This window comes from Pantherophis guttatus, chromosome 17 (genome assembly GCF_059756535.1).
Source record: "Pantherophis guttatus breed Tessera chromosome 17, ASM5975653v1, whole genome shotgun sequence".
Taxonomy (NCBI): domain Eukaryota; kingdom Metazoa; phylum Chordata; class Lepidosauria; order Squamata; family Colubridae; genus Pantherophis; species Pantherophis guttatus.
The window spans coordinates 9367989-9393923 of NC_142079.1; the positions used below are offsets into that span (position 1 = coordinate 9367989).

The 25935-nt window shown below is 44.8% G+C and overlaps 1 protein-coding gene across 17 annotated transcripts in view; it reads right to left on the bottom strand.

The window, feature by feature from the left end:
• Positions 1–25935, bottom strand: part of ARVCF (ARVCF delta catenin family member) — a 317887-nt gene that overhangs the window by 190062 nt on the left and 101890 nt on the right. For 6 of the 17 annotated variants that reach the window (XM_087880236.1, XM_034435811.3, XM_034435812.3 and 3 more), the window contains exons 4-5: positions 17020–17118; positions 12196–12440 (exon numbers count right to left, since the gene is read on the bottom strand). The exons of 4 other annotated variants lie outside the window; for them this stretch is intronic. In XM_087880236.1, the coding sequence (XP_087736362.1) occupies positions 12196–12411 (216 nt within the window). In that variant the 5' untranslated portion in view covers positions 12412–12440; positions 17020–17118. Of the gene's footprint in view, positions 1–2582; positions 3087–12195; positions 12441–17019; positions 17119–25935 lie in introns of those variants that run through there. 7 more of the 17 variants (XM_087880237.1, XM_087880235.1, XM_087880234.1 and 4 more) reach the window with 3 other exon arrangements.

The window sequence follows — 25935 nt, forward strand, 5'->3', positions numbered from 1 at the left end:
CCGTGCACTTTTGGCGTTGAGTCATGCCGGCCACATGACCACGGAGACGTCTTCGGACAGCGCTGGCTCTTCGGCTTTGAAACGGAGATGAGCACCGCCCCCTAGAGACGGGAACGACTAGCACAGATGTGCGAGGGGAACCTTTACCTTTACCTTTTAAGGAGGATGAATGCAGGTGAATACCATATGTGCGAGGGGAACCTTTCCCTTTTACCCATGTGGGAAAAAAGTGATTTATAACCCTCTCAGATGCCCCCTGATGTTGTTCCATACATTCTCCTAACAGACTTGAAAGCAGGAGTTCCCCCATGCCCTTAAAAGGAAGGCATTAAGAGTTGCAGCCACATGAAGAATTCAGGGTTTGAAAAGGAGGAGAAGAATTAATTGAGTCTCGTGTGTGTGCCCTCCGCAGAGTGAGCAGGAAGCAAATCAGACATCTGCCTTCTCTTCCACGCCTGACAGTCTTTAAAAAAAAAAAAAAAAAGGGAGATCTAACGCTCAATCCTGACAAATAAACAGCCATGGGAAAATCACGAGTCCCACATACTTCACACAATAACGCCAGTTTCGGTTTGGGCAGGTTTGGGGGGTTTTTTTTGGCCAATTCATGGATGCTGACATTTGTGAATATTTGTGTCCTCTTCTTTCCGCAGAAGGAAAATAAATAACCGAAGAAATCTCTCTTCTGTAACTTCGGGTTAGCTGGCTAGGTGGCTCAGTGGCTAAGACGCTGAGCTTGTCGATCAGAAAGGTTGGCAGTTCGAATCCCTAGCATAGGTCTCCTGCGAGAGCAGGGGGTTGGACCAGATGACCTCCAAGATCCCTTCCAACTCTCTTACTGTTAAGCTGTTTCCACAGCAAGAGACCGCTGTATAAGTTTTGGGGTGGGGGGTTTCAAGCAGCGTCGAAAGCACAAAAAGACATTCAAATTCTGGCCACATCTCCAGGTGGTTCCTTCAGGCCAAAGACGAGAAACGAAAGCAGGCTTCGAAACACGGGTCCGGTTGCAAAAAATGCAAATCCTCCGCCAATTGAATATGGTTTTTTTCAAAATATATTTGTAGTCCAACAGCAGGATGCTCACTTAACATTCTCAACAACAACAACAACAACAACAAAAAAAAACCACTCCAAACTGGCTATTTATTATTGCCTTTATTTTGGAAGAAACATAATGCGGCATCCTTATCAGTTGTGGAAGGACGAGGAAAGAGATTTCAACAAGGCTGAGGATTACCTTGTTTTCCTGCCCCCGTGGCAGTATTTCCATGCTCATACATATCTAAAAGGCCACCTTTTGATCCCGTTTGGAAAGCTGACATACATTCAAAATGCAAAGAAAGCATCTGCATTGAATAGATGCAACCCACAAAGAAAAAAGAAACTCTTTAAGTTGCGCCTAGCCTGCCAAGATTTTTTTTTGAGCCCTAAATATGTGTGTGTGTGTGTGTGTGTGTGTGTGTGTGTGTGTGTGTGTATTTACATATATCGTGCATCACTAATTTTTTCATCCTAGTGTTCACGACAAACTCTTGAACAAACTCACAACGAACTAACCCCAGATTTCCAAACGATCAGCGTGCAACTTTGTCCCCCCCACCACTTCCTTCGCCTTTCGGGATTTTATTCCTTTCCCAAAAAATGCACAAATGAAAGGTTGAAACCTCAAATCCACCATTCCAGCAGGCCTTGATCGGTCTCATCCAGACAATTTGCCGAGTTTTCTGAAATTATAATATTGGGGAGTTTCTTCAAGAGACGGGGAGTTCATACTGGAGTTATTGCACGAGCAAAAAAAAAGTTGGCTGCCGACAAGTGTTTTATTCTCCAAGTGCTTATTTGAAAATTGCAGAGAAAGGCAAGGGAAGAGGGGGTGGGTGGGAAATCTATTTAAACAAGTGCCCAATCCAAGTAGTAAGGCAGATTTTTTACATATATCTTTTTTTAAAAGAAAGCATTCATTCATTCATTCATTCATTCACCTGCTCTATAGATAACTTGGCAACAACTTCCATCAACAATCTCTTTTTTTTTTTTCCTGTTCTTTTCAATAGATGCAACCCAAACACCGCAAAACACATTTGAGGGAAATTCTCACTTTCAAACCGCTGAAGGGGAAAAAACAAGAGCGCCCTAAATTAACCGGGCAGTCCTAAAAGGTTAAAAGAAAAAAGGAAACCGCTTCGCTTCTCCCAATGTTTCAACTGTTCGCACAAACAAGAGGGAGTGGGAAGGGAAATCCACAACCGATAAGGTATAAACAAAACCTCTCCCATCTTCCCGAAAAAGCTGTCGGTAAAAAGCCCCCGTTAAGAATTCCTTTTTTCTTCTCCCTTCCGGAAAGGGGGTAGAACATTTTTCTCTTCTCCATCTCTCTTATGTTCTTTCCAACTCCTCCCTCTTGTGTGTGTCTCATTCACCCACTCTTCCCCATTCAACCTTTCCCGCCCGCACACCGACATCACCCACTGGGCATTTAAAAAAAAAAATCAGACCAGGCATCCCCCCCACCCACCCCAAAAAAAGAAGAAAAAGAATCGAAACCACCCAAAAGACGGGGTACCACCGTTCGGTCCACTAACCTGTTTGAGTTCGGCAGGCATGGATGCAATCCGGGGAGGACGGGGATAGTAGGGTTGGTGGGGTTGTTTTTTTTTTTTGCAATAAATAAATAAATAAGCCCTCCGCCACCGCCCCTTTTAAAGTCCTCCCTCCCTCCTCCCCAATGAATTCAGTTTGTAGTTGCAGGGTCTTAGGGGAGAAATGTTGGGGGGGGAAGAGAGGAAGGAGAGGAGGGGAGAGGAGAGGGGAGGGTCAGCCCCGGGGAGAAAAGCTGAGTGCTTTGACAATCTCAGCTTCTCACTGCCTGCCTCTCTCTGTGTTTGTAGCGGAGAGAGAGGGAGGGAGGGAGGACCAATCGGAAGAGAAGGCAGGGGAGGGGGAGGAGAAGGAGAAGAGGAGGAGGAGGAGGAGGGGATGGGGGGTCCTTTTCTTTGGCTGCCCCTGCCTTGCTTTGTGCCAGAGGCGGGCCCCCGTTGTGTGATTGTTGCAGGCCAGGGGTCCTGGCCTTCCGGACGGGACCGAGGAGGAGGAGGATGTAGGGATTGAGTAAAGTCCTGCCTATTTGCAAGGGGGGAGGGTGAGGAGCTGCCCCAAACTGACAGGCGCAGCTGGTGGCTTGCAAACCAGCCTTCCAGCCAATGCCAGCCCAGTCAGAGGTAGCCGTGGCACTCTGGGCAGGACAGCAGAAAAAGCCGAAACGAGCCTAAATCTTATCTTTCTCTCTCTCTCTCTCTCTCTCTCTCTCTCTCTCTCTCTCTCTCTCTGTCTCCTTTCTGGTTTTCATGAGAGTAGGACCAGCTGAGGATGGGAATGGAGAGCTTTTTGCAAGCTCTGAAACTTTCCTGATTTGTTTCTCCACGTGTGGAATGGAAGGCCAAGTTTCGCCCATGATTAAAAGGCGGTTTATTTTATTTTATTTGCAGCCCGCCTTGATTTTGGTGTTGTTGTTTTTTACAACTAGCTCAAGGCGCTGAATGTATGCAACACAACTTCCTACTGCTACTTTAACCCGCAACAACAGCCCTGTGACGTGGGTGGGGGGGAGAAGAGAGAGACAGAGAGAGAGAGGAGGGGGGAATAATCAGCTGTATTTACAGCTGGGGCTCCTCTATCCGACTTTGCAAAAACAATCCCCCAATATTTGCTGTCATCTTTCCCTACTAATTTCCGAATAGCAGATCGTGACTGATTATCAGGAAATACGAAGATGATACGTAGGGCTGATAGCAGGGGTGAAAATTATGCTACCGGTTCAGACAAACCGGTAGTAATAAAAGCTACCAGTTCAAGCGAACCGGTAGTTTAAAAAAATGCTACCGCGCAGCACAGCTGATCGTCAAAAAAGTTTCTGACAATCAGCTGTTCTGCGCGATTTATGTTTGCTAGAAACCAGGAAATCGCGCGGCACAGCATTTGGCGCGCACTGCGATGCGCGCGCGCAGCAAACCAGTAGCAGACCTCGAAGAATTTCACCACTGGCTGATAGAGACGAAAGATTCCCTTCCCAAGGGGCTTTTAAGTAAAAACTATGTTTTCCTCCAGTTTTTCTACAACCGAAAACTTTTAAGTGAAACTAAAGTATTAAAGGAATGCACAGCTCTGGGTGTATTAACTTCTCTGTTTCCTGAATTCTATAATGTGCCAGGATAGCTTCCAGAAAATTGGATTCGGGTCCTTAGCTGGTTACTTCTTCAGATGCAATCTATTAGATACTTTTGCTTAACTTTAAAAGCCGCGCCTGCTTAATTGATTTTTATGAAGTTTTTAATTACTGTTAATGCAAGTTCTTGTAACAATTGCAAGGACCGATGCTTTAGGAAGGGAAGGCGGCTGTCTCGGATTCAACGACGCAAAGCCTGCTACAAAACCACACCTCGCCCACTAAAGCAAAGTTTTTCTTTTTTAGCCTTATAGATAGTCCTCGGCTCATGACTATCATCAGAACCAGAATGTCCGTTTTTTTTTTAAGCAAGGCGGTTGTTAAGTGAGTCATGGCTGATTTTACAACCTTTTTTTCCTGCCATGGTTATTAAGCAAATGACTGTCATTTAAGGGAGTCACATGGTTGTTACATGAATCCGGCTTTGCTTGCCAGAGGAGAGCTGGGAGGGTCAGGAATAGGAATAGGAATAGGAATAGGAATAGGAATAGGAATAGGAATAGGAATAGGAATAGGAATAGGAATAGGAATAGGAATAGGAATAGGAATAGGAATAGGAATAGGAATAGGAATAGGAATAGGAATAGGAATAGGAAGAGTAGAGCAGAGCAGAGCAGAGCAGAGCAGAGCAGAGCAGAGTAGAGTTGGGTTGGGCTGGGTAGGGTAGAATAGGAATAGGAATAAGAGAGGAGAGGAGAGTTCAGTTGGGTAGGGTAGGGTAGAATAGAGTGGAATAGGAATAGGAATAAGAGTGGAGAGGAGAGGAGAAAGGGAAGAGAAATAAAAGCGAGTAGAGAATACAAGAGAGGAGAAATTGAAGAGAAGAGAATAAAGAAGAGAAAAGAGAATGGAGAAGAGAATGGAGAAGAGAAGAGAAGGGCAGGGGAGGGCAGGGCAGGGGAGGGGAGGGCAGGGGAGGGGAGAGGAGAGGAGAGGAGAGGAGATGAGAGAAGAGAAGAGAAGAGAAGAGAAGAGAAGAGAAGAGAAGAGAGGAGAAGAGAAGAGAAGAGAAGAGAAGAGAAGAGAAGAGAAGAGAAGAGACGGGGAGGGAAGAGACAGGGAGGAAAGGGGAGGGAAGAGATGGGGAGGGAAGAGACAGGGAGGGAAGGGAAGGGAAGGGAAGGGAAGGGAAGGGAAGGGAAGAGAACAGAACAGAACAGAACAGAACAGGACAGAACAGAACAGAACAGAACAGAATAGAATATAGACTAGACTAGACTAGACTAGGCTAAAATAAGGCTGTAAGTCACAGCCTTTTATCAGTGCTGATAAAACAGTCACTAAATGAAGGGCTGTAAATTGAGGACTATCTGAACTGGCTTTGTCTGATTATATGCAATATTTATTTATATACTTGCTTATACATGCTATTTATAGACCTCCCTTTACGCAACTGTACAGGTAGTCCTCGGCTTTATGATCACAATTGAGCCCAACGTTTCTGTTGCTGAGCGAAACATTTGTTAACTGAATTTTGCCCCATTTTACAACCTTTTCTTTCCATCCATTTGTGATTTTATAAATTGGGTGTTTTAATCTGTGTTTCGGCCGAAATATTTAATAATTTTAAGGGTTTTTTTTAATATTTGTATTATCTGTATTTTATCTTGGCTGTTCACCGCCCTAAGTCCTTCGGGAGTAGGGCGGTATAGAAATTTGATTAATTAATTAATTAATTAATTAATTAATTAATTAATTAATAAATAAATAAATAAATAAATAAATAAATAAATAAATCACTGCAGTTGTTAAGTTAGTATCATGATTGTTAAGAGAATCTGGCTTCTCTGTTGATTTGGCTTGTAAGAAGGTCGCAAAAGGGGATCACGTGACCCAGGGGGACACTGCAACGGTCATAAGTATGAGTCAGCTGCCAAGCGTCCGAATTTTAATCACGTGACCATGGTCACAAACAAAAACCGGTCATAAGTCACTTTTTCCAGTGTCGTTGTAACTTTAAACGGTCACTGTTGTACCGGTAGTCCTTGACCTTCAGCGGTTCATTTCTTGACCGTTCAGAGTTCCAACAGCACTGAGAAAGTGACTTATGACCATTTTTCACACTTATGACCACTGCAGCATCCCCGTGGTCATGTGATCAAAATTCAGACGCATGGCCATAAATCTGACTCAGATTTATGACGGTTGCAGTGTCCCGAGAGGGAGGGTGGGTATCATGTGATTCCCCCTTTTGCAACCTTTTTACCAGGAAAATCAGCCAGATTCATTTAACACCCATGTTACTAAACTGCAGTAATTCACTTAACACCCATAACAAGAAACGTCACAAAACGGGGCAAAACTCACTTAAACACAGGACGTACACATCTATATCTATATCTATATATCTATATCTATATATCTAGATCTATCGATCTATCTATCTATCTATCTATCTATCTATCTATCTATCTATCTATCTATCTATCTATCTATCTATCTATCTATAAATGGCTGTGTGTATGTTCCAGCATAACTCTGGAATGCCTTGAGCACTTTCAACCAAACTTGGTACACAGATGACTTAGTCTCTCAAAAAAAATACTGTGGAGGTAAGACACCCCTAACACCTCTCGGGGTGTGTGGGGGAGGGTGTGCACGTCTGTCTGCGTGGGTATGTTCCAGCATAACTCTGGAACACCTGGGCTGCTGAAATGAAAAGGAATGAATTATATCTATAGTGTCAAATCACAGTACTTTTGACAGTGATAGTGTGCACTTTGGATTCAAGTTCTGTTAAGATACAGCCTGTTGTGCCTTAAAATGGCTTCTACTGTACAGCACAGTGGACATGCCATGGAATCGGCTTCACAGTACTCCACAAGGGGGCTCCCTCTGGTAAGGGGGATTGGTTCTTTAAAAAAAAAAAAGATTGGAATACATAAATACCCAGGCAATGCCGGGTTATCAACTAGTAGGAAATAAAACAGCAGAATGAAACAAAGCAGATCATTTGATTAATTTTCCAAATCTTCCCCACGTCACCACCACCCTATAACTTGAAATTAAAAATATATTATTAAGAGATGATAGTATCATTGTCAATGCCAAGGGAAATTAAAAATATCTCCTTTGGCAAAAAAGCCCAACAACAATGATTACTCTGGGTAGCTGGATTTGGGAAAGATATTCTGTAGCTGAAGGACCATTATCAAAGATTTATTATATTAATCATTTAAAACTCCGACTCCACCACAGAAACGTCTCTAAATCAGGGAACGTCCTGCGGGATAAACATTGATAAATATAAGAAAATCCAGCAAGTACAAATTGCATTAAGAAAATGCCTCTCTTCTAGCAATTATTAGCCAACATTTTAAGCCATCTTTGGTTACACATTCAACCAAGGAGGTACAGAGGTTGGAGGTAGCTCCTTCAAAGTGGAAAAAAAAATAGCATGAAATTCATGTTGGAAATCTTATGTCATAGTTTATAAAGTGTGCTTGGATCATGAATCAAAGTTCTTGGTTTGAAACCAACGGGGTTTCAAACAGGGGACAACTAAGATAGATTAGATGGATGAATGGATGGATGGATGGATGGATAGATAGATGATAGAGATGGAGGGAGGGGGAGAGAGAGATGATATGGATGGATGGATGGATGGATGGATAGATAGATAGATAGATTATAGAGATGGAGGGAGGGAGGGAGGGAGGGAGGGAGAGAGAGAGAAAGATGGATAGATAGATAGATAGATAGATAGATAGATAGATAGATAGATAGATAGATGTTTTCTGAGGTTTTCGCGGGTGTTTGTATGTAGGTCTTTAGTTATTCGGGTTTTCTCCCGCGTAAAATTGGAAGTGTCTTGGCGACATTTCGACGAAGTCTCATTCATCATCTTCAGGCTGGTGTTTCACGAAGCCGAAAACACCAGCCTGAAGATGACGAATAAGACTTCATTGAAACATCGCCAAGACACTTCCAATTTTACGCGGGAGAAAACCCGATTAACCAAAGACATAGGTAGGTAGGTAGGTAGGTAGGTAGGTAGGTAGGTAGGTAGGTAGGTAGGTAGATAGATAGATAGATAGAGAGAGAGAGAGAGAGAGAGAGAGAGAGAGAGAGAGAGAGAGAGATGGAGGGAGGGAGGGAGCGGGAGGGAGGGAGAGAGAGAGAAATAGATGATGGATGGATGGATGGATGGATGGATGGATGGATGGATGGATGGATAGAGAGAGAGAGATGGAGAGAGGGAGGGAGAGAGAGAGAGAAGAGAGATAGATGGATGATATGGATGGATGGATATGGAAAGATAGATAGATAGATAGATAGATAGATAGATAGATAGATAGATAGATAGATACATACATACATACATACATACATACATAGATGATATGGATGGACGGACGGACGGACAGACAGATGTAGATACAGAGATACAGATACATATCTATCATTATCTATCTCTATCTATCATCTATCTATCTATCTATCTATCTATCTATCTATCTATCTATCTATCTATCTATCTATCTATCTATCTATCTAGATCTATTTCCTAGCTCCAAGGTCAGATTTTTAGAGTTTTTAAAAAAGATGTAACAGATGTCCAGGGTGACACATAGCCATTAGCATTTTGATCCACGGCTACCCAGAATCTGCTGGGTGTGTGAAACGGAGTTTGTTTAGCCTAAGTAAACACCGGCGGCTTGTTAAAATTCAGGTCTTTTGCTTAGCTTGAGAAAGATTCAGGTCACTCTGCTTGCTGGTGGAACAGAAATCAATATATTGCGGACTTCCCTTTCGCTCACACATACACACCCACACACCCAAAAAAAGCACAAAAAAAATGTAAAAATCCATTGCAAACTCAGCTACCTTTCGAGCATAACATTTCTCAACAGATGGAGAAAATAGATTTATAACTAGCCGAGAAGGAATAATAAATACAGAGAGATTGTTTTTTTTTCCCCAGGAAGACCAGTATATTAGGTTAATTCCGAAGCTGGAGACAATGAAATTTGATTTGGCCTGCTTCAATTTCCATTTCCTAAAGCAATGACTCCATATGCCTGAAGCGAAGAAAAAAATTACACGACTCTTTACGATATTTACACACTGCACTCTATCGGGAATTTGCGGGGAGGTTTAACAACACAGGTAGAGTAATTTAAACAAGAGATAAGAGCTTTGTTACAAAACCAGAAAAGGATGGGAAAACAGCGTGATACATTAACCAGCAAGGCTTAGCTTGAAAAAACTAAAGGAGAAATTAATTCTTTGCAATGAAATGTTGCAGAGAATACCGTGTTTCCCCGAAAATAAGACCCTGTCTTATATTTTTTTGAACCCTGAAATAAGTGCTTGGCCTTATTGCCATGCACTCAAAAGCCCAATTGGGCTTATTATCAGGGGATGTCTTTATTTTGGGGAAAGCAGGATAGATAGATAGATAGATAGATAGATAGATAGATAGATAGATAGATAGATAGATAGATAGATGGATGGATGGATGGATGGATGGATGGATGGATGGATGGATGGATGGATGGATGATAGGTACATATAGATAAATGGATAGATGGATGGATGATAGGTAGATAGATAGATAGATAGATAGATAGATAGATAGATAGATAGATAGATAGATAGATAGATAGATAGATGATAGGTAGATAGATAGGTAGATAGATAGATAGATAGATAGATAGATAGATAGAGATAGAGATAGATAGTTAGATAGATAGATAGATATAGATAGATAGATAGATAGATAGATAGATAGATAGATAGATGATAGATAGAGATAGATTGATAGATAGATAGATAGATAGATAGATAGATAGATAGATAGATAGATAGATAGATTACGTGTTTCCCCGAAAATAAGACCCTGACTTATATTTTTTTGAACCATGAAATAAGCGCTTGGCCTTATTGCCATGTGCTCAAAAGCCCAATTGGGCTTATTATCAGAGGATGTCTTATTTTGGGGGAAACAGGGTAGTAGGAGCAGTAGCCATATAAAGGAGCAAAATCAAGAAATTGTTCCACCTTAGCGTACTTCCTCTAACAAGGGGATATGAAGACGTGTCTCACCTGAACATCTCAAGAGACAGACAAGTGGATTACTAGGCAGTTTCTCCTCCCCACGTCCCCTCCTCCCCATCCTTAGGGACCTTCAGATGTATTGGAAATTCTTGAAATTGTGCAGGCACCAAATTGCAAAAATAGCGCTCCCTTGTAGAAGACATAGAAGTGGGTCATTTTAATGGCACGCTAGCTGGGCAACCATGCTCTGGAACAAGGGTGTCACAACTCAAGGCCTGGGGGCCGGATCCAGCCAGAGGTGGGATTCACTTACCTTCCTTACTGATTCGCAAATATGAGCGTGCCCATGCGCTCGCTTCAGTCGCAAACACCGCCTTGTGCATTATGTCTGGGTGGGTGGGCAGAGCCTCCCACAGTCGCCACTACCGGTTTGCTCAAACCGGACAGAACCGGCTGAATCCCACCACTGGATCTAGCCCATGGGGTGCTTAGATCTGGCCTGCGGGGCCACCCTGGAAACAACAAAGGACCGGCCCACGGTGCCTCTGCCAGCAAAAACAGAGCTCGAGAGGGCTGCACATGGCCTTCTGTTTTCGCTGGCAGAGGGTTGCAAGAGGCCGTCGCAGCTGAAAACGGAGCTCAGGAGCCTGTTTTCGCTGGCAGAGTGCTCGGGCTGCCACAGGCGCCCCCGACACGGGTGACATCAAGCCGGCCACACCAGTGCTGGGTTGCCCCCGGTTCAGACCGGTTCTATAGAACCGGTAGTAAAACTGGAGGGAGGCTCCGCCCACCAACCCCGACGTCATCAGAATGCTTCTGTGCATGCGCAGAAAAGTGCGCACGGCCCCATTGCGAACTGGTAGTAATGGTAAGTAGAACCCACCCCTGGGCCACACCCACCCTGTCCACACCCCCACGCGGTCAAACACAATCCCAGTGAAATCGAATTTGACACCCCCTGCTCTGGAACAACCAACCATTCCTTATTGTCAGTTCTTATCGATACATTCTTCCCCAGTTCAGTGGTGGGTTGCCCCCGGTTTGGACCGGTTCGCAAGAACCGGTAGTAAAACCGGCAGGAGGCTCCGCTCACTGACCTGGATGTCATCATAGGTGATCTGTGCGGGTGGGCGGGCGCGAGCAAAGCACAATGAGAATATAATCTGCTGAACAAAGCTCCGCACCGACAACAGGAAGGGCATCCGGCCATTAAAATACTCTACTAGCTCCATTCAGTTGCCCAGACTGTCAGCGTCCCATAAAAAAACCCCAACTCCAAGTAAAAACTTTGAAGCAAACATTTTTCAAAGTTCTATTTACTAGAATAGGTAAATTGGCACATCTGGGAAAACCTGAATCTGAGAGGTCCGGGTTTTCCCTCAGTGAATCAAAAACCCCCAAAACCATCCCCTCAGTCCTCAGTCGATCACATGCTCCAATCACCCTCCTATCTCGAGACATCACTCCAATCACTCCTTCTCCAGATGCAGGATCGGCCTGACCTTGACCGACAGGAAGAGTGCTATTATGTCTAAAGACCACCCCTCTACTAAATCCCCCCTCCTACTTTCCCACACATGAGAGGGATTATGGGGTCGTTAAATGAAGATGATGATGATTGTCTGCAGCATCCTTGTTTTCCCATCTATCCTCAAGGAGGCTCAAAGGGGCCAGCTAGAAAAATCTGAAAGAAATTTCCAGATATTTCTCTCTCTCTGGGCACAATGAGAATATATCTGCTGAACAAAACTCTGCATTGGTAACAAGAAAGGCATCCGGCCATTAAAACGCTCTGCTAAGTCCATTCAGTTGCCCAGACTCATTAAATGCTGATGCTGATGCAAATGATGGAAAGAAAAAACAACTCTTTGGGTGACACATGGGGAAAGACCACACCGTTTTTAACTATTCACAGATATGCAAATCTGGCGTTATGCGGGGGGGTCAAAGGAGAAGAAGGGCAGGCCCTTTACCTGCAGAACCAGCTGCTGCCAAGCAGTCGCTAGGGGCTGCCCACTGCCAATGTTGCAGACGTTTATGCGATCCGAGGGCTGGTTGGCCCGCTCGAGTTGCAGGGAGACATTGCGGCGTTCCTCTTCCAGCGCTCGGGTGAGACGCTCAAAGCGAGCCTCTTGCTCCTTCACAGAGGCCAAGATGCTCGCGGCGGATCGGATATCATAGTCATCCATGGTTGGGCTCAAAAGGTCTGGCTTGGTCACTGATAGGGCAAAGGACAAAAATTAGGCTGACACGGGTCAGGAGTAAAAGGGAGATCGGCAGTGTCCAACCTTGGCAACTTTGTGGACTTCACGTTCTGACCCAGCTCCCCAAACACGACAAACCCTTTGAAGTTAACTCAAAGATTCCTTTATTAGGAGCGCCGGCAGCCCCGGCAAAAAGTTTCTCTCTCAATGCAGGCTAATAAGTCTGTCCGGCAAGGAGATGAATAGTTGTCTGTCACATCTATTCATCTCCGCCCCTTGCCTTTTATCCCCAGAGCTAGAGTGGGACCTCGCTAGCAGCGGTGGCTCTTCCATCCCGAGGACCGGCCCATAGATTTCCACTGCTCTCCTCTCTTGTGCCTTTTGCCCATCTGTGTGTCAGGCACTGGACCCAGCTGTTCCTCCTCATCATCATCAGCCCCCTCCAGACCTGGGGGCTGTTGACTCTCCATCTGAGGGCTGACGGACGGCCCAGTCTCCACCTCTCTCTCTCTGACAGCTCCATTCGCTCTTCCCCCTCAGTGCTCTCAGGTTGCCTTGATGCTGACTCTGACTCCCACACCTCCTTCTCCTCTGCTTCGGCTGCTGGAGGTGCCGGTGGCCAACAGCCACAACACTTCAACTCAACTTACAACCATTTTTTTAGTGACCATTCAAAGTTTACAACGGCACCGGAAAAAAAGGTCTTAGGGACCGTTTTTCACACTTATGACCATTGCAGCATCCCTGCTTGGCAACTGGCTCATATTTATGACTGTCCCAGAGTCACATGATCCCCTTTTGTGACTTTCTGACATGCACAGTCCATGGGGAAGCCAGATTCACTTAACAACTGTGTTACTGACTTAACAATTGCAGTGATTCACTTAACACCCATGGCAAGGAAGGACATAAAATGAAACAAAAGAATTCTGGGAGTTTGAAATCCACAGGTCTTGAAAAGTTGCCAATGTTGGACACCTCTGACGTAGATGAAGCCCCACAACGAGGCAATTCAAAAATATTTCCAAGTTTTAATTATAGAATCTAAGATATGCTAACCAACCCGAAGTGGAACACTTCACACCACGTGGTGGAAGTGCTTCAGAGACGAACAGCGAAATGCAATTGACAGACCGAAGAAAGGATGAACATGTTTCCATGCTTGCATGCCATTACAGTAAATGAAAGATCAATTCAAGATCTTTTTGCTATGGTCGGGAACGTGTGCAAAGGGCTCGGCTGCCTCTGATCTGACTGCTGTCCAATCTGCAGCTCTTCCTTCTGTGTACCAAGGCCATTCTCACAGGCCACTCCACACAAGTACACAGCTTCATGAAAGGCCTGAGTTGGGTTAAAGTTGGCTCCACAGGAGTAAAATTCTCCCAAGAATCAAGACAGCCGAGTGGTTGAATTACAGGCAGTCCTCGACTTACAACCATTCATTTGGTGACCATTCAAAGTTAGAACAGCACTGCAAAAAGTGACTTTAGAACCATGTTTCGCACTTACAACCATTGCAGAATTCCCACAGTCACGTGATCAAAATTCAGACGCTTGGCAACTGACTCATATTTATGATGGTGGCAGTGTCCCAGGGGGTCACAAGATCCCCCTTTTGCGACCTTCTGATGGGCAAAGTCAATGGGGAAGCCAGATTCACTTAACAACCATCTTACCAGGGTTAGTATTCACTTACTTTCGCTACCGATTCGCAAATGTGAGTGCACATGCAGAGCGTCAAAAAGGTGCATTAATGGGACGTGATGACGTCCAGGTGGGGGGGGCGGTGCCTCCCGCAGCTGCCGCTATCGATTCGCCCGAACTGGATAGAACCGGCTAAATACCACCTCTGCGTGTTACTAAGTTAACAACTGCAGTGATTGACTTAACAATCGTGGCAAGGAAGGCCAGACAATGGGGCAAAACTCACTTAAGAAATGTCTCGCTTAGCGGCAGAAATTTGGGGCTCAATTGTGGTCATAAGTCGAGAACTACCTGTAAAATCAAGTGCTGAGTAGACCCTGGTTCAAATCTCCCCTCTCTTTCAACGCTCACTGAGTGGAGTAAAGTTACTCGCTCATTCATTCCCTCCCGTTATTTAACTCTCTTTGGAAGTCTCCTGTGAAGCGAGCGTGATGAGAAGCTATTTAAAGGATGGCTGTTATAACAGTTGTTCATTTGGGAAAGAAACGTACTAAACTCTTCTTGGAAAGATGGATGAGGCATTTCTGCACCGTCTCCACTAATTATTTTCTGGTTATTCATCCAGGTACAACTAACTCAGTTCTTATCTGCTTCATCATTAGTAACTAAATGAAGAGACTAGGAAATGTCAGCTACAAATCTACTTAGAAGAATTCTAGTTAAATCTGCTGGTTACACTGTGCTATTTATACATTTAACACCTTCAAAATTTGGAGCAAAGCCAGCTTCGCTATATAAAAGCTTTCAATTTTCTTCCATACGTCTTATCCCTGAACCAGGGGTGGGATTCAGCCGGTTCGGATCGGTTCGGGCAAATCGGATGCTACATTTACATCTGGTTCGCCGAACCGGTAGTAGCATGAATTGGCTGGCTCTGCCCACCCCGCCTCTCCCAGGAGCCTCCACACGGCCCGTTTTGGATGTCAGGTAAGTGCAGGACCCACACAGAGGCTCTGGGAGGGTGAAAAACGGGCCTCCCGGAAGTTCCGGAAGTCTGGAAACGGGTCCGTTTCTGGCCTCTGGATCCCAGGGGAGGCCGTTTTCACCCTCCCGAAAGCTCGAGGAAAGCCTCCGGAGCGTGGGGAGGGTGAAAATGCCCCGCCGCCGCCATGGTGCAGGAGGCCGAGTAGGCCACGCCCACCATGGCCACGCCCATCCAGCAACCGGGCAGAGAACCGGTTGCTAAAGTTTTTGAATCCCACCCTTGCCCTGAACTATCTATCCTTCCAAATAGTTTATATAGCTAGATTTAAGACAAGTATTTTTTGATCAAAAAAGGGGACTGCAAACTTATAACTGAAAAGTTGGTCAGGATTCGTGGGAATCCAATTTCGGTGTCAGAATTCTGTACATCAAAAAGCCAGAAAATGGGACAGTGAAACCATTCTCGCCATCTAAAGTGTGTAACCTGTTGTTGCTGTGTGGCATTTGAAGAAAAAAAAATGGCCTTAAGTGTTGCCTTATTACTAGGCAATGAAACTCTATACAGTTTCGATTTACATTCGACTTACAACAATTTGTTTAGTGATAGTTCGATAGTTCGACAACGGCACTGAAAAAAAGTGACTTGTGACCAGTTTTCACTCTTACGACCGTTGCACAATCCCTACAGTCACCTGACCTAATTTCAGATGCTTGGCAACTGATTCATATTTATGACGGTTGAAGTGTCCCGGGCAGTGGTGGGGTTCAAATGATTTAACAACCGGTTCTCTTCCCTAATGACTGGCTGGGTGGGCATAGCCATAGTGGACATGGCCAGAGGGTGTGACAGGCAGTACTCGGCCTCCTGCACCCCCCTGGGAGCAAAAACGCCTTCCCCGCACCCCAATTTGGGTCTAGTAGGCCTCCCTGCAGCCTCATCGGAGCAAAAATGCCTTTCCCGTACCCCATTTTGGGCCTAGTAGGCCTCCCTGCAGCCTCCTCGGAGCAAAAATGCCTTCCCTGCACCCCAATTTGGGCCTAGTAGGCCTCCCTGCAGCCTCCTTGGAGCAAAAATGCCTTTCCTGTACCCCATTTTGGGCCTAGTAGGCCTCCCTGCAGCTTCCTCGGAGCAAAAATGCCTTTCCCGTACCCCAATTTGGGCCTAGTAGGCCTCCCTGCAGCCTCCTGGGAGCAAAAATGCCTTTCCCGTACCCCATTTTGGGCCTAGTAGGCCTCCCTGCAGCCTCCTGGGAGCAAAAATGCCTTTCCCGTACCCCATTTTGGGCCTAGTAGGCCTCCCTGCAGCCTCCTGGGAGCAAAAATGCCTTTCCTGTACCCCATTTTGGGCCTAGAAGGCCTCCCTGCAGCCTCCTCGGAGCAAAAATGCCTTTCCCGCACCCCATTTTGGGCCTAGTAGGCCTCCCCGCAACCTCCTCGGAGCAAAAATGCCTTTCCCGTACCCCATTTTGGGCCTAGTAGGCCTCCCTGCAGCCTCCTGGGAGCAAAACAGGCCATGAGGGGCACGCCACACACACCACCATGCCCCATTTTGGGCCTAGTAGGCCTCCCTGCACTTACCTGGGAACCAAAACGGGGCGTGTGGGGACTCCTGGAAGGGGCAGGGCAGGGCCAGCCAGCAATTTAACAATCAGTTTTCCCGAACTGGCTGAATCCCACCACTGGTCCCGGGTTCATGTGTTCCCCTTTTGCAACCCTCTGACTAGCAAAGTCGATGGGGAATTCACTTAACAACCGTATTATTAACTCAACGGCTGAGGTGATTCCCTGAACAACTGTCTCTCTTAGCAACAGAAATGTTGGGCTCAAATTGTGGTCGTTAAGTCGAGGACTACCTGTAGGTAAATCTGTGCCGATCTTAAGTAGCATTCCAGGACATGCAACATTCCCCTCATGCAATTTTGGAAAACGTGCATTGAGGAAGAAGAAGAAGAAGAAAATACACACCTAAGAAGATTTCGGAAGGCCTTTATGCTAAGAAGGTTGGGACATCACACATTAATCTCTAGAGGAAATGAAGCCACAGACAACCTTAAGCAGAAAAAGCTGTGAAGAAAGAGAGAGGGAAAAAAAGAGAGAGGAAGAAAGAAGAGAAGTTAGTTAGCAAGGCGTTAGTAAGACTACTCTCCGTTGTTTCTAGACATTTTATTTCACCAAAGATTAGCTGCATAACAGAGAAGAAAAAGAACAAAAACTATAGAGTACAAGGGAGTTTGGAATGCTTTACAGCAGCGCATCTCAATTTGAGAAAGTTTGAAAATGTATGGACTTCAATTCCCAGGATTCCCTGGGAGAATTCCCATGCTGGCTGGGGAATTCTGGGGGCTGAAGTCCACACATCTTAAAGCTCTTGAGGCTGAGAGGCACTATTTTAATGCTATGACCGTACGGTGCAACTCTATCGACCTTCCTCTACTGGGGGACCTTCCAATGGTGATGGGACCTTCACGATTCCAAAGTTGATGGGACCATGACTTAATGGTCCAGTGCCTTCCGCCGTGCCCTTAAAACCCACTTTTTCCAGCAAGCTGGGCTGGTTTAAGAAGAAATTTTAAAATGTTTTTTTTTTTAATTGAAAAAGTTTTCAAATACAAATTTTTCCCCCTTTTTTCCTTCCCCCCCTCCTCCCTAACCCCCCCTCGCCACCCATCCCCCCCGTGACTTCTTCACACCAAAAACCTAATTCATAACAGATTACATAATATTTTACCATCTCCTTACTCCCTCCTCTATATACTGACCCTTACTTACTAAAAATATTATTGATATTGTTACTTTCCCCTTTTACCATACATTTCAAAAAAAAAGCAGTCTGCTATAACATTGTATGATAACTTCTAATTTAGCATAATATTATTATAACTCCCAATTTAGCAATAATCTGCCCTTTTTGAAATTTTAAAATGTTTTAATTGGTTTGTGATTTTTAATTTTGGGGCCAAATTTATATATATTTTAATTGTTTTTTAATATTTGTATTTCATGTTCTTAATTCTGGCTGTACACCGCCCTGAGATCTCAGGGAGAAGGGCGGTATATAAATTGGAAATAAAAAATAAAAATAAATTTACTTGAGCATTGAAGGGCACCAGGTTAGCAAAGGCTAAACTCCATCAACCTGAAAAAAGGAAGAAGAAATTCAAGTGTCTTTTGTTCTACCCTTGGATGGCTTTTTCTTGGTATGTAGACGTTGGGTGGAATTTGACTCACTTCTTCCAGAAAATTCCAAAGCGAAGGTTGGTTTCTAACAGACCCATCCTTAAGTGAGTCATCTTGAGCGTTTGCAGCAGATCTCTCTTAATATTTCACTTTTTTCTCTAATCTACCCAATGGTGCTGTTTTAATATTGGCTCACCGTGAAAAATATTCCATCCTCACACTCCTCAAAAGAGAGAGATGAATCACAGTCCTGTGGGCCATTGGGGGTTTCCCATCCCCCGATTCATGCTCTTCCCCGCCATAAAACTGAGGAAAACCATTGAGATTGATGGTGCTATGATTGAAAAGAAAATCCATAAAAGGGATGCATAAAGAGATTCTGGTTGGAATTTATTCTAGATTTCTTTCTTTTTTTATATATATAAATTAGTTTCTCCAACCTGCCCCATCCTAACAAGAATGAAAATCGGAGACAAGTGGTATTGAAGGACCCAAAAGGTTTTTAACTTCTGTTCTCCACATTTTTCCCCCCTATTATTTTCACGAACAACTCCAGTCGGTGAACATATCAAACACATCTTCCTCTTCCCATTTACCTCACAACAACCGTGTCAGTTGGGTTAGGTTGAGAGGGAGGAACTGGCCCAAAGTCACCTAGTCAGATTTCATAACTAAGCAAGACTAGAAGTCACCATCTCCTGGTGACTGGCCCAAAGTCACTCAGTCGGCTTTCATAACAAAGCAAGACTAGAAGTCACCATCTCCTGGTGATTGCCCCAAAGTCACCCAGTTGGCTTTCATGACTAAGCAAGACTAGAACTCAACATCTCCTGGTGATTGCCCCAAAGTCACCCAGAGGCTTTCATAACTAAGCAAGGCTAGAAGTCACCATCTCCTGGTGACTGGCCCAAAGTCACTCAGTCAGCTTTCATAACAAAGCAAGACTAGAAGTCACCATCTCCTGGTGATTGGCCCAAAGTTACTGAGTTGGCTTTCACAAGGTTGAGAGGGAGGAACTGGCCCAAAGTCATTGAGTCGGCTTTCACAACTGAGCAAGGCTAGAAGTCACCATCTCCTGGTGATTGGCCCAAAGACACCCAGTCAGCTTTCATAACTAAGCAAAACTAGAACTCAACATCTCCTGGTGACTGGCCCAAAGTCACTGAGTTGGCTTTAATGACTAAGCAAGACTAGAAGTCACCATCTCCTGGTGATTGCCCCAAAGTCACCTAGTTGGCTTTCACAACTAAACAAGACTAGAACTCACCAATTCCTGGTGACTGGCCCAAAGTCACCCAGTCGGCTTTCACAACTAAGCAAGACTAGAATTCACCATCTCCTGGTTATTGACTAAAACTCACCCAGCTGGTTTTCATGGCTAAAGTAGGACTAGAACTGATGGGTCTCCTGCTTTCTAGCCAGGTGCCTTAACTAACTAGACCAAATTGGCTTTCTATATTGGGTCCCCCCCACCACCACTACTACATTATCATAAACATCTTCAGAACTTAAAATTGGTCTTTTGCCTTTTGTTGTCATCTGTAGGGACTCCTCTGGGTGATAACCATCAGCTCTGTTTTGTTTCTCCAGAGCCTCCGTTTTAAGCCCGGGTGCTGAGTGAGCTATTAAGGAAGTAATTATTACATATTCTTCTGCAACTGTCTCCTTGCGGAGTCCAGCAAATTCCAGTATCCAAGCTAAGCCTCTCTCCTCTGCTCCAACCGGAGCTGTTTCTTTGCTTCAATGGCCTTTGCTCTCCATTCCTCCTCTAATTTGGCCGATTATCAACAATCCCACACCAATGAAAAGCAGCGAACAAAAGGTGGCAGTTTCAATGCAGACACAGACAGACAGTCACAGTGTGCTGATGTCAGAAGAAAGAAATGGGGGTGGGGGGGTGGAAAGGATCAGGGACAGGGTTTTTGTTTAAGGTAGACACCCACACCCACAGTCGCACCCCAAAGTAATCTGCGAAACAAAGAGTTCAGCCAAGGAGAGATTGAAGAGAGAGGAAATGTCTCGGTGGAAAAAAAAAAATAATAGAGAGGGGAATATTTCCCCAACTCAGTGCCCATTTAGGAGGGTGGAAAATGATCTGGAGTTATTTTTTTAATTTCAACAGAAAAAACAGGAGATTATTATTATTATTATTATTATTATTATTATTATTATTATTATTATTATTATTATTATTATTATTAAATTTTTAGTGAGATTCACAGCCTTTGAGGCTGGTTAATAGCTCAGCAGCTCGAGTCCTAACCAAGGACCTAGGAACTGTTAAGGTATCGTCGGAGGATGTAAGCTGTTCCGAGTAAGGTGTTTTTTATGTAGAGTCAAAATGTTCAAGTCCGGCAAATTTAGAATTTCTAAATAGCGGGGTAGCCCTTTGGGTATTGCTCCAAGGGCTCCAATTACAATCGGGACAACACACGACAATAATAATAATAATAATAATAATAATAATAATAATAATAATAATAATAATAATAATAATAATAATAATTCTATGCTGCCCACTCTGGGCGGCTTACAACAATCGATAGTATACTAAATAGCATATCGCCCCCCTAACAATCTGGGTCCTCATTTTACCCACCTCGGAAGGATGGAAGGCTGAGTCAACCTTGAGCCGGTGAGATTTGATCTGCTGATCTGGTGAACTAGCAGTCAGCTGAAGTAGCTGTAGTACAGCACTCTAACCACTGCGCCACCTCGGCTCATTTACAACACACAGTGTTAAGAACTGCAACAACCATTCTCTAGGACAGGGATGGCAAATCTTTTCGGCACTGGGTGCCCAAACCGGAACATGCGTGCATCTGTGTGCATATGTGCGCACTGGAGCATCGGAAACCCGAAAACTAGCGGGCCGGTACCAGGGGTGAAATCTACTTACCTTCCTTACCGGTTTGGAAGTGTATGCACTGCACGCACACCTTCTGCGCATGTGTAAAATTTTCTGTGCATGCACAGAAGGTTAAAAAACATTACTTCCTGGTTAAAACTCGCCGAACCACAAGGAAAAATCGCTACCAGTTCGGGCAATCCGGTCCGATCCTGGAGCATTTCACCCCTGGCTGGTACGCATGTGTGCGCCAGCCAGCTGGTCTTTGGGTTTCTGGCATACGCATGCGCACCAGCCAGCTGCTCTTCACGCGCACCTCCTTCGTCCACTCCGCAAACCCCACTGCCATCTAGCATTGATGATGTCACCTAGTTGGGTAATGAAAGTGTCCAAAAAAGCAATCAAGCTTAGAGAGTACCAAAGCTCCCAGTCCTTCTCCTCCTCCTTCTCCTCTCTGCAAACCTCCCTCTCTTCTAGCACTGATGATGTTAGCTGAAATGTCTATAAGAAAACCACCAAGCTCAGAGAACTCCAAGGACCCCACAGTTCAGCCCTGATTACAAAAAATTATCTTCTAGTGGGCTCCTTGCCCGCATGAAACAGGGAGAAGTAATATTTTGTCCCCATCTTTGTTAATAAATGTGCTGTTTCACAACAAACCTTACACAATATTCTCTTGACCTGTTCGCCAATATTGAATTGCATCCTGCCTTAAAAAAAAAAATTCCAATCAGCAGGAATGAACATGGGCGTATTTAGGTACTAAAGCATCCCTCTCCCACCTCCGATAGAGATCAATCTTATTCAGTTTATAAATAAAGATCTTTCCCCACTTCAAGAGGCTATATGAAGCAACTAAAACCACTTAGCTTCACCAAGGTTTACTGAATTCCGTCGCAAATCATCATCGCTCATAAATGTTTACCGAGCCATCCATAAAACCGAGAACAAATGTTTGCCTGGCTCCATCTCTGAACAGCACAGAGTAGCGTGGATTAAGCATACAGTAAATCAAATTCCGTGCTGTCAATCTTCTCTCCAACCACCACAGAACTTGCCCGAGTGCTAAAAGCGACGAGACCAAAACTGTTTAAAGGAGTCAAATCTTTGCATTCGCTAAGAGTTACTTTCCCCTCAAAATAATTATCGGGAGTTCCATTCATGATCAAACGCACCTTAAGTCAGCAAACTGACAGTCAACCCATGGAAGTTGTAGGTTCTTTATCTCTGGAGGTCTTCAGAAAAGGTTGGGTAGACACTTCTTCAAGATCATTTCATTGGTCTCCCTGTATGTTCCAAGGAGGTGAAGCAGTGGTGGGCTGCTGCTGCTTCGGGCCGGTTAAGACGAATCGGTAGTTCCGACGATCAGCTGGCCCCACCCACCATCCCCCGCCATATCCTGTCCTATATTTTCTTCTTTCTGGCTCAGCTGATTCGCGCGGTACAGCTGATTTCCACGCCTCCGCCATTCTACTTACTGGGGCTGCCTTAGAAGGTAAGTAGCTGAGCTTCAAATCGCTGCATTTTGAACGCTGCGTGCCAACGCATTAGGCGCGCGTGTGAGCAAAGCGCTCTCTCACAGAACTGGTTGTAGCCCACCAGTGAGGTTAACTGGAACAAGAACTCCAAAATTGATTCCGCACTCATTCCAAAGTAAAAAAAAAAATCTTCTCCCGTTCGGCTAACATTTTTCAAAGTTGGGTCTTCCGCGCCAAAATAGATCCTCTACCAAAATAGATGTTCCACCACAGTGAGAACATTCTTCCATATGCTGACCAAGCATGCTTTCTTTCTTTTTTTTCCCCGTTCATTTCTCCAGCTAAACATCTCCAATTTTGGAATGTTTAGGGTCGGATTCCTCCAAAATTGCATGCAAATACCGCGTTTCCCCCAAAATAAGACCTTGTCTTATATTTTTTTTATTTGAACCCCGAAATAAGTGCTTGGCCTTATTTTCGGGGAGGTCTTATTATTTTGAGGGTGCGTGGAGCAAAACGGGGCTCCTCTTGCCATCTTACCTGATTTCCAGCTCTGTCTCCCTAACCCTAACCAGAGGAAATGGCGGGGACCAGCTGCACATGCTGTTAAATATTTCCGGGGAGGGCTTATTTTCGGAGGGGGGGCTTATTTTAGCGCATGCTCTCAAAAGCCTGATTGGGCTTATTATCCGGGGAGGTCTTATTTTCGGGGAAACAGGGTATCTCTCTCTCTCTCTCTCTCTCTCTCTCTCTCTCTCTCTGTGTGTGTGTGTGTGTGTGTGTGTGTGTGTGTATTTATATATAAAGATTGTGTAATTTTCATCCTGAGATTTCTGGAACACTGAGATACTTGAACTCTGGTGATAACAAATCTCTACGTGAAACCAAAGCTGAATGCACAAGGCGTCTTGTATGGAGACGTAGAGACAAAATTTTGTGTGGGCTTCATAACAGATGTGTCAAAGACACATACCAAGATGAGGAATTAATTGATACTATAAATAGCCTTGCGCGAGCATTAGGAACACAAAAGGGCTTAGTATCCTTATCTACAAGCAGAATCTGGCTACAGTTAATTGCTGAGGTGAATTTGGATGCTAAGAAAATCCTCCGCCAGAGGACGAGGGGAAAAAAAAGAGATCGGGGGAAAAAGGGGGTAATTTAAGCCAATCTGATCATTTGATTCTAAATCACCGAAAGAGGTCCCAGCGTTTACCTCAGAAAAAAGCACCACATGGCTAATTAGATCCAGAGAGGAACCGAAGAAAAGCTTTTGATATTATTTTTTTTTATTCCCCACACCTGACAAAACGTGTCACTGAATCTTTTCGATCGTGCAATTACAGGAAAACATGATGTGCCTTCGGTTCCCCCGTTTCCAGGGGATTTATGAGGGCAACTTTTTTTAAAAAAATTTTTTATTAATAATAAAAAAATACAAACATATTTTACATATGAGGGCAACTTCTATTTCTATTCTAGGGAATAATTTATTTATTTTGTTTCCTTATATATCCCACCTTTATTAGCTTTATATAAATAATTCCGGGTGACAAACATATCCAAACACATCCCTTTGTCCTCCTATTTTCTCCACAACAACCATCTTGTGAGGTGGATTGGGCTGAGAGAGAGAGAGGGAGAGGGACTGGCCCAAAGTCCACCCAGCTGGCTTTCAAGCCTAAAGCGGAACTAGAATTCACAGTCTCCTGGTGACTGGCCCAAAGTCCACCCAGCTGGCTTTCAAGCCTAAAGCGGAACTAGAATTCACAGTCTCCTGGTGACTGGCCCAAAGTCCACCCAGCTGGCTTTCAAGCCTAAAGCGGAACTAGAATTCACTGTCTCCTGGTGACTGGCCCAAAGTCCACCCAACTGGCTTTCAAGCCTAAAGCGGAACTAGAATTCACTGTCTCCTAGTGACTGGCCCAAAGTCACCCAACTGGCTATCATGCATAAGGCGGAACTACAATTCACTGTCTCCCGGTGACTGGCCCAAAGACACCCAGCCAGCTTTCATGCTTAAAATGGGACTAGAACCCTAGCAGTTCACAGAGTGTATCTGTAGTTATGCAGATAATTACTTTAGTCCGGCAAGATTCTGTCTATGGGTGAACAGCAATAAAGAAACTACCGGTACTCAGAAGTAGCTTTACATGTCATTCCTAAGGCCTGGCAGGGGGTAGATAAAAACACCGCCTCCTGTTGCTGCTGTAGGTCGATCCAGATGACCCCTTTCTCTTCTGCTTCACCCAAAAAGCACAACTGCATTGCCATATAGCATTCCTCCTTCTCAGGATCCATTCAAGTCTATTCCTCACACCACAGCTTTTCAGCCAAGACCGATCTTCACAACCAGCCAGCCTTTCTTTTCTTCTTTTTTTTTTGGGAGGGTTCCACCCCCCAAAAATATATTTGCACACTTCAAATCCATCCCTAGCTTGCAACGCCTTCCCCTTGCATCCAATTCAACAAGTCTGGAGCTAACCAATCAACACAATAACCCACAATTTGGAAGGAAGAGAGAAGAATGGTATGCCGGACCGCTATGAGAACAAACTGGAAGGCAATTAATGTCTACCTTGTGACCAAAATATCGATCTTCCGCACAGAGAGCCAAAAAGAGGAGGGAATGTGTGTGTGCAAAACTCCCGTCTTGAAGAACAGAACAGAGTGGGTTTTTTTCTCTTTTTTTGAGGTTGTCGGTTTCTTCTTTCCACAGCGCCAGTAACAAAAGCCGCGTGAAGCAAATGTACGGTGTCTCTTTAGTTGTCGGGAATAATCTGTCTTTTTGCACAGAGGCGTTCAATGGCCTGAGAAGCAGATCCGTTCTCAATGACAGCTTCTTCCAAGCCTCCTCATCGGACGTGACAGATTCTGGGTCCTGCTTTTCTTAGCAGCAGGACCCAACAGAAGAGGCTTCATAGCGCTGGCTGCCAATTTTGCTCCTGGGTTCAATTCAGAAGTGCTGGTGGTTGTCACCTTCAAAGCCCTACGTGGTTTGGGATCAGGTTATTTGAAGGACCGTCTTTTCCCAGTCACATCTACCTAGCCCACCAGAGTGGGGAGGTAGGGAATGCAATGGGTCCCATCTCCTAGGGCAGGGGTCGGCAACCTGCGGCTCTGGAGCCGCATGTGGCTCTTTCATCCCTCTGCTGCAGCTCCCTGTCGCCGGTCAGCTCCACAATTGATAGAGCTTTCGGTTAGGGCAGGTAGAGGAAAAAGGACACCATGCTAGAAGAAGACCCTATGGTGAGGGAACCGGACTTCCAGTCAGCAGAGGAAAAAGGATGCCGCACTAGGAGGAGACTCTATGGTGAGGGAACTGGACATCCGGTCAGCTCCAGAATTGAATGGGGGACTTCCGGTTAGGACCTTTGT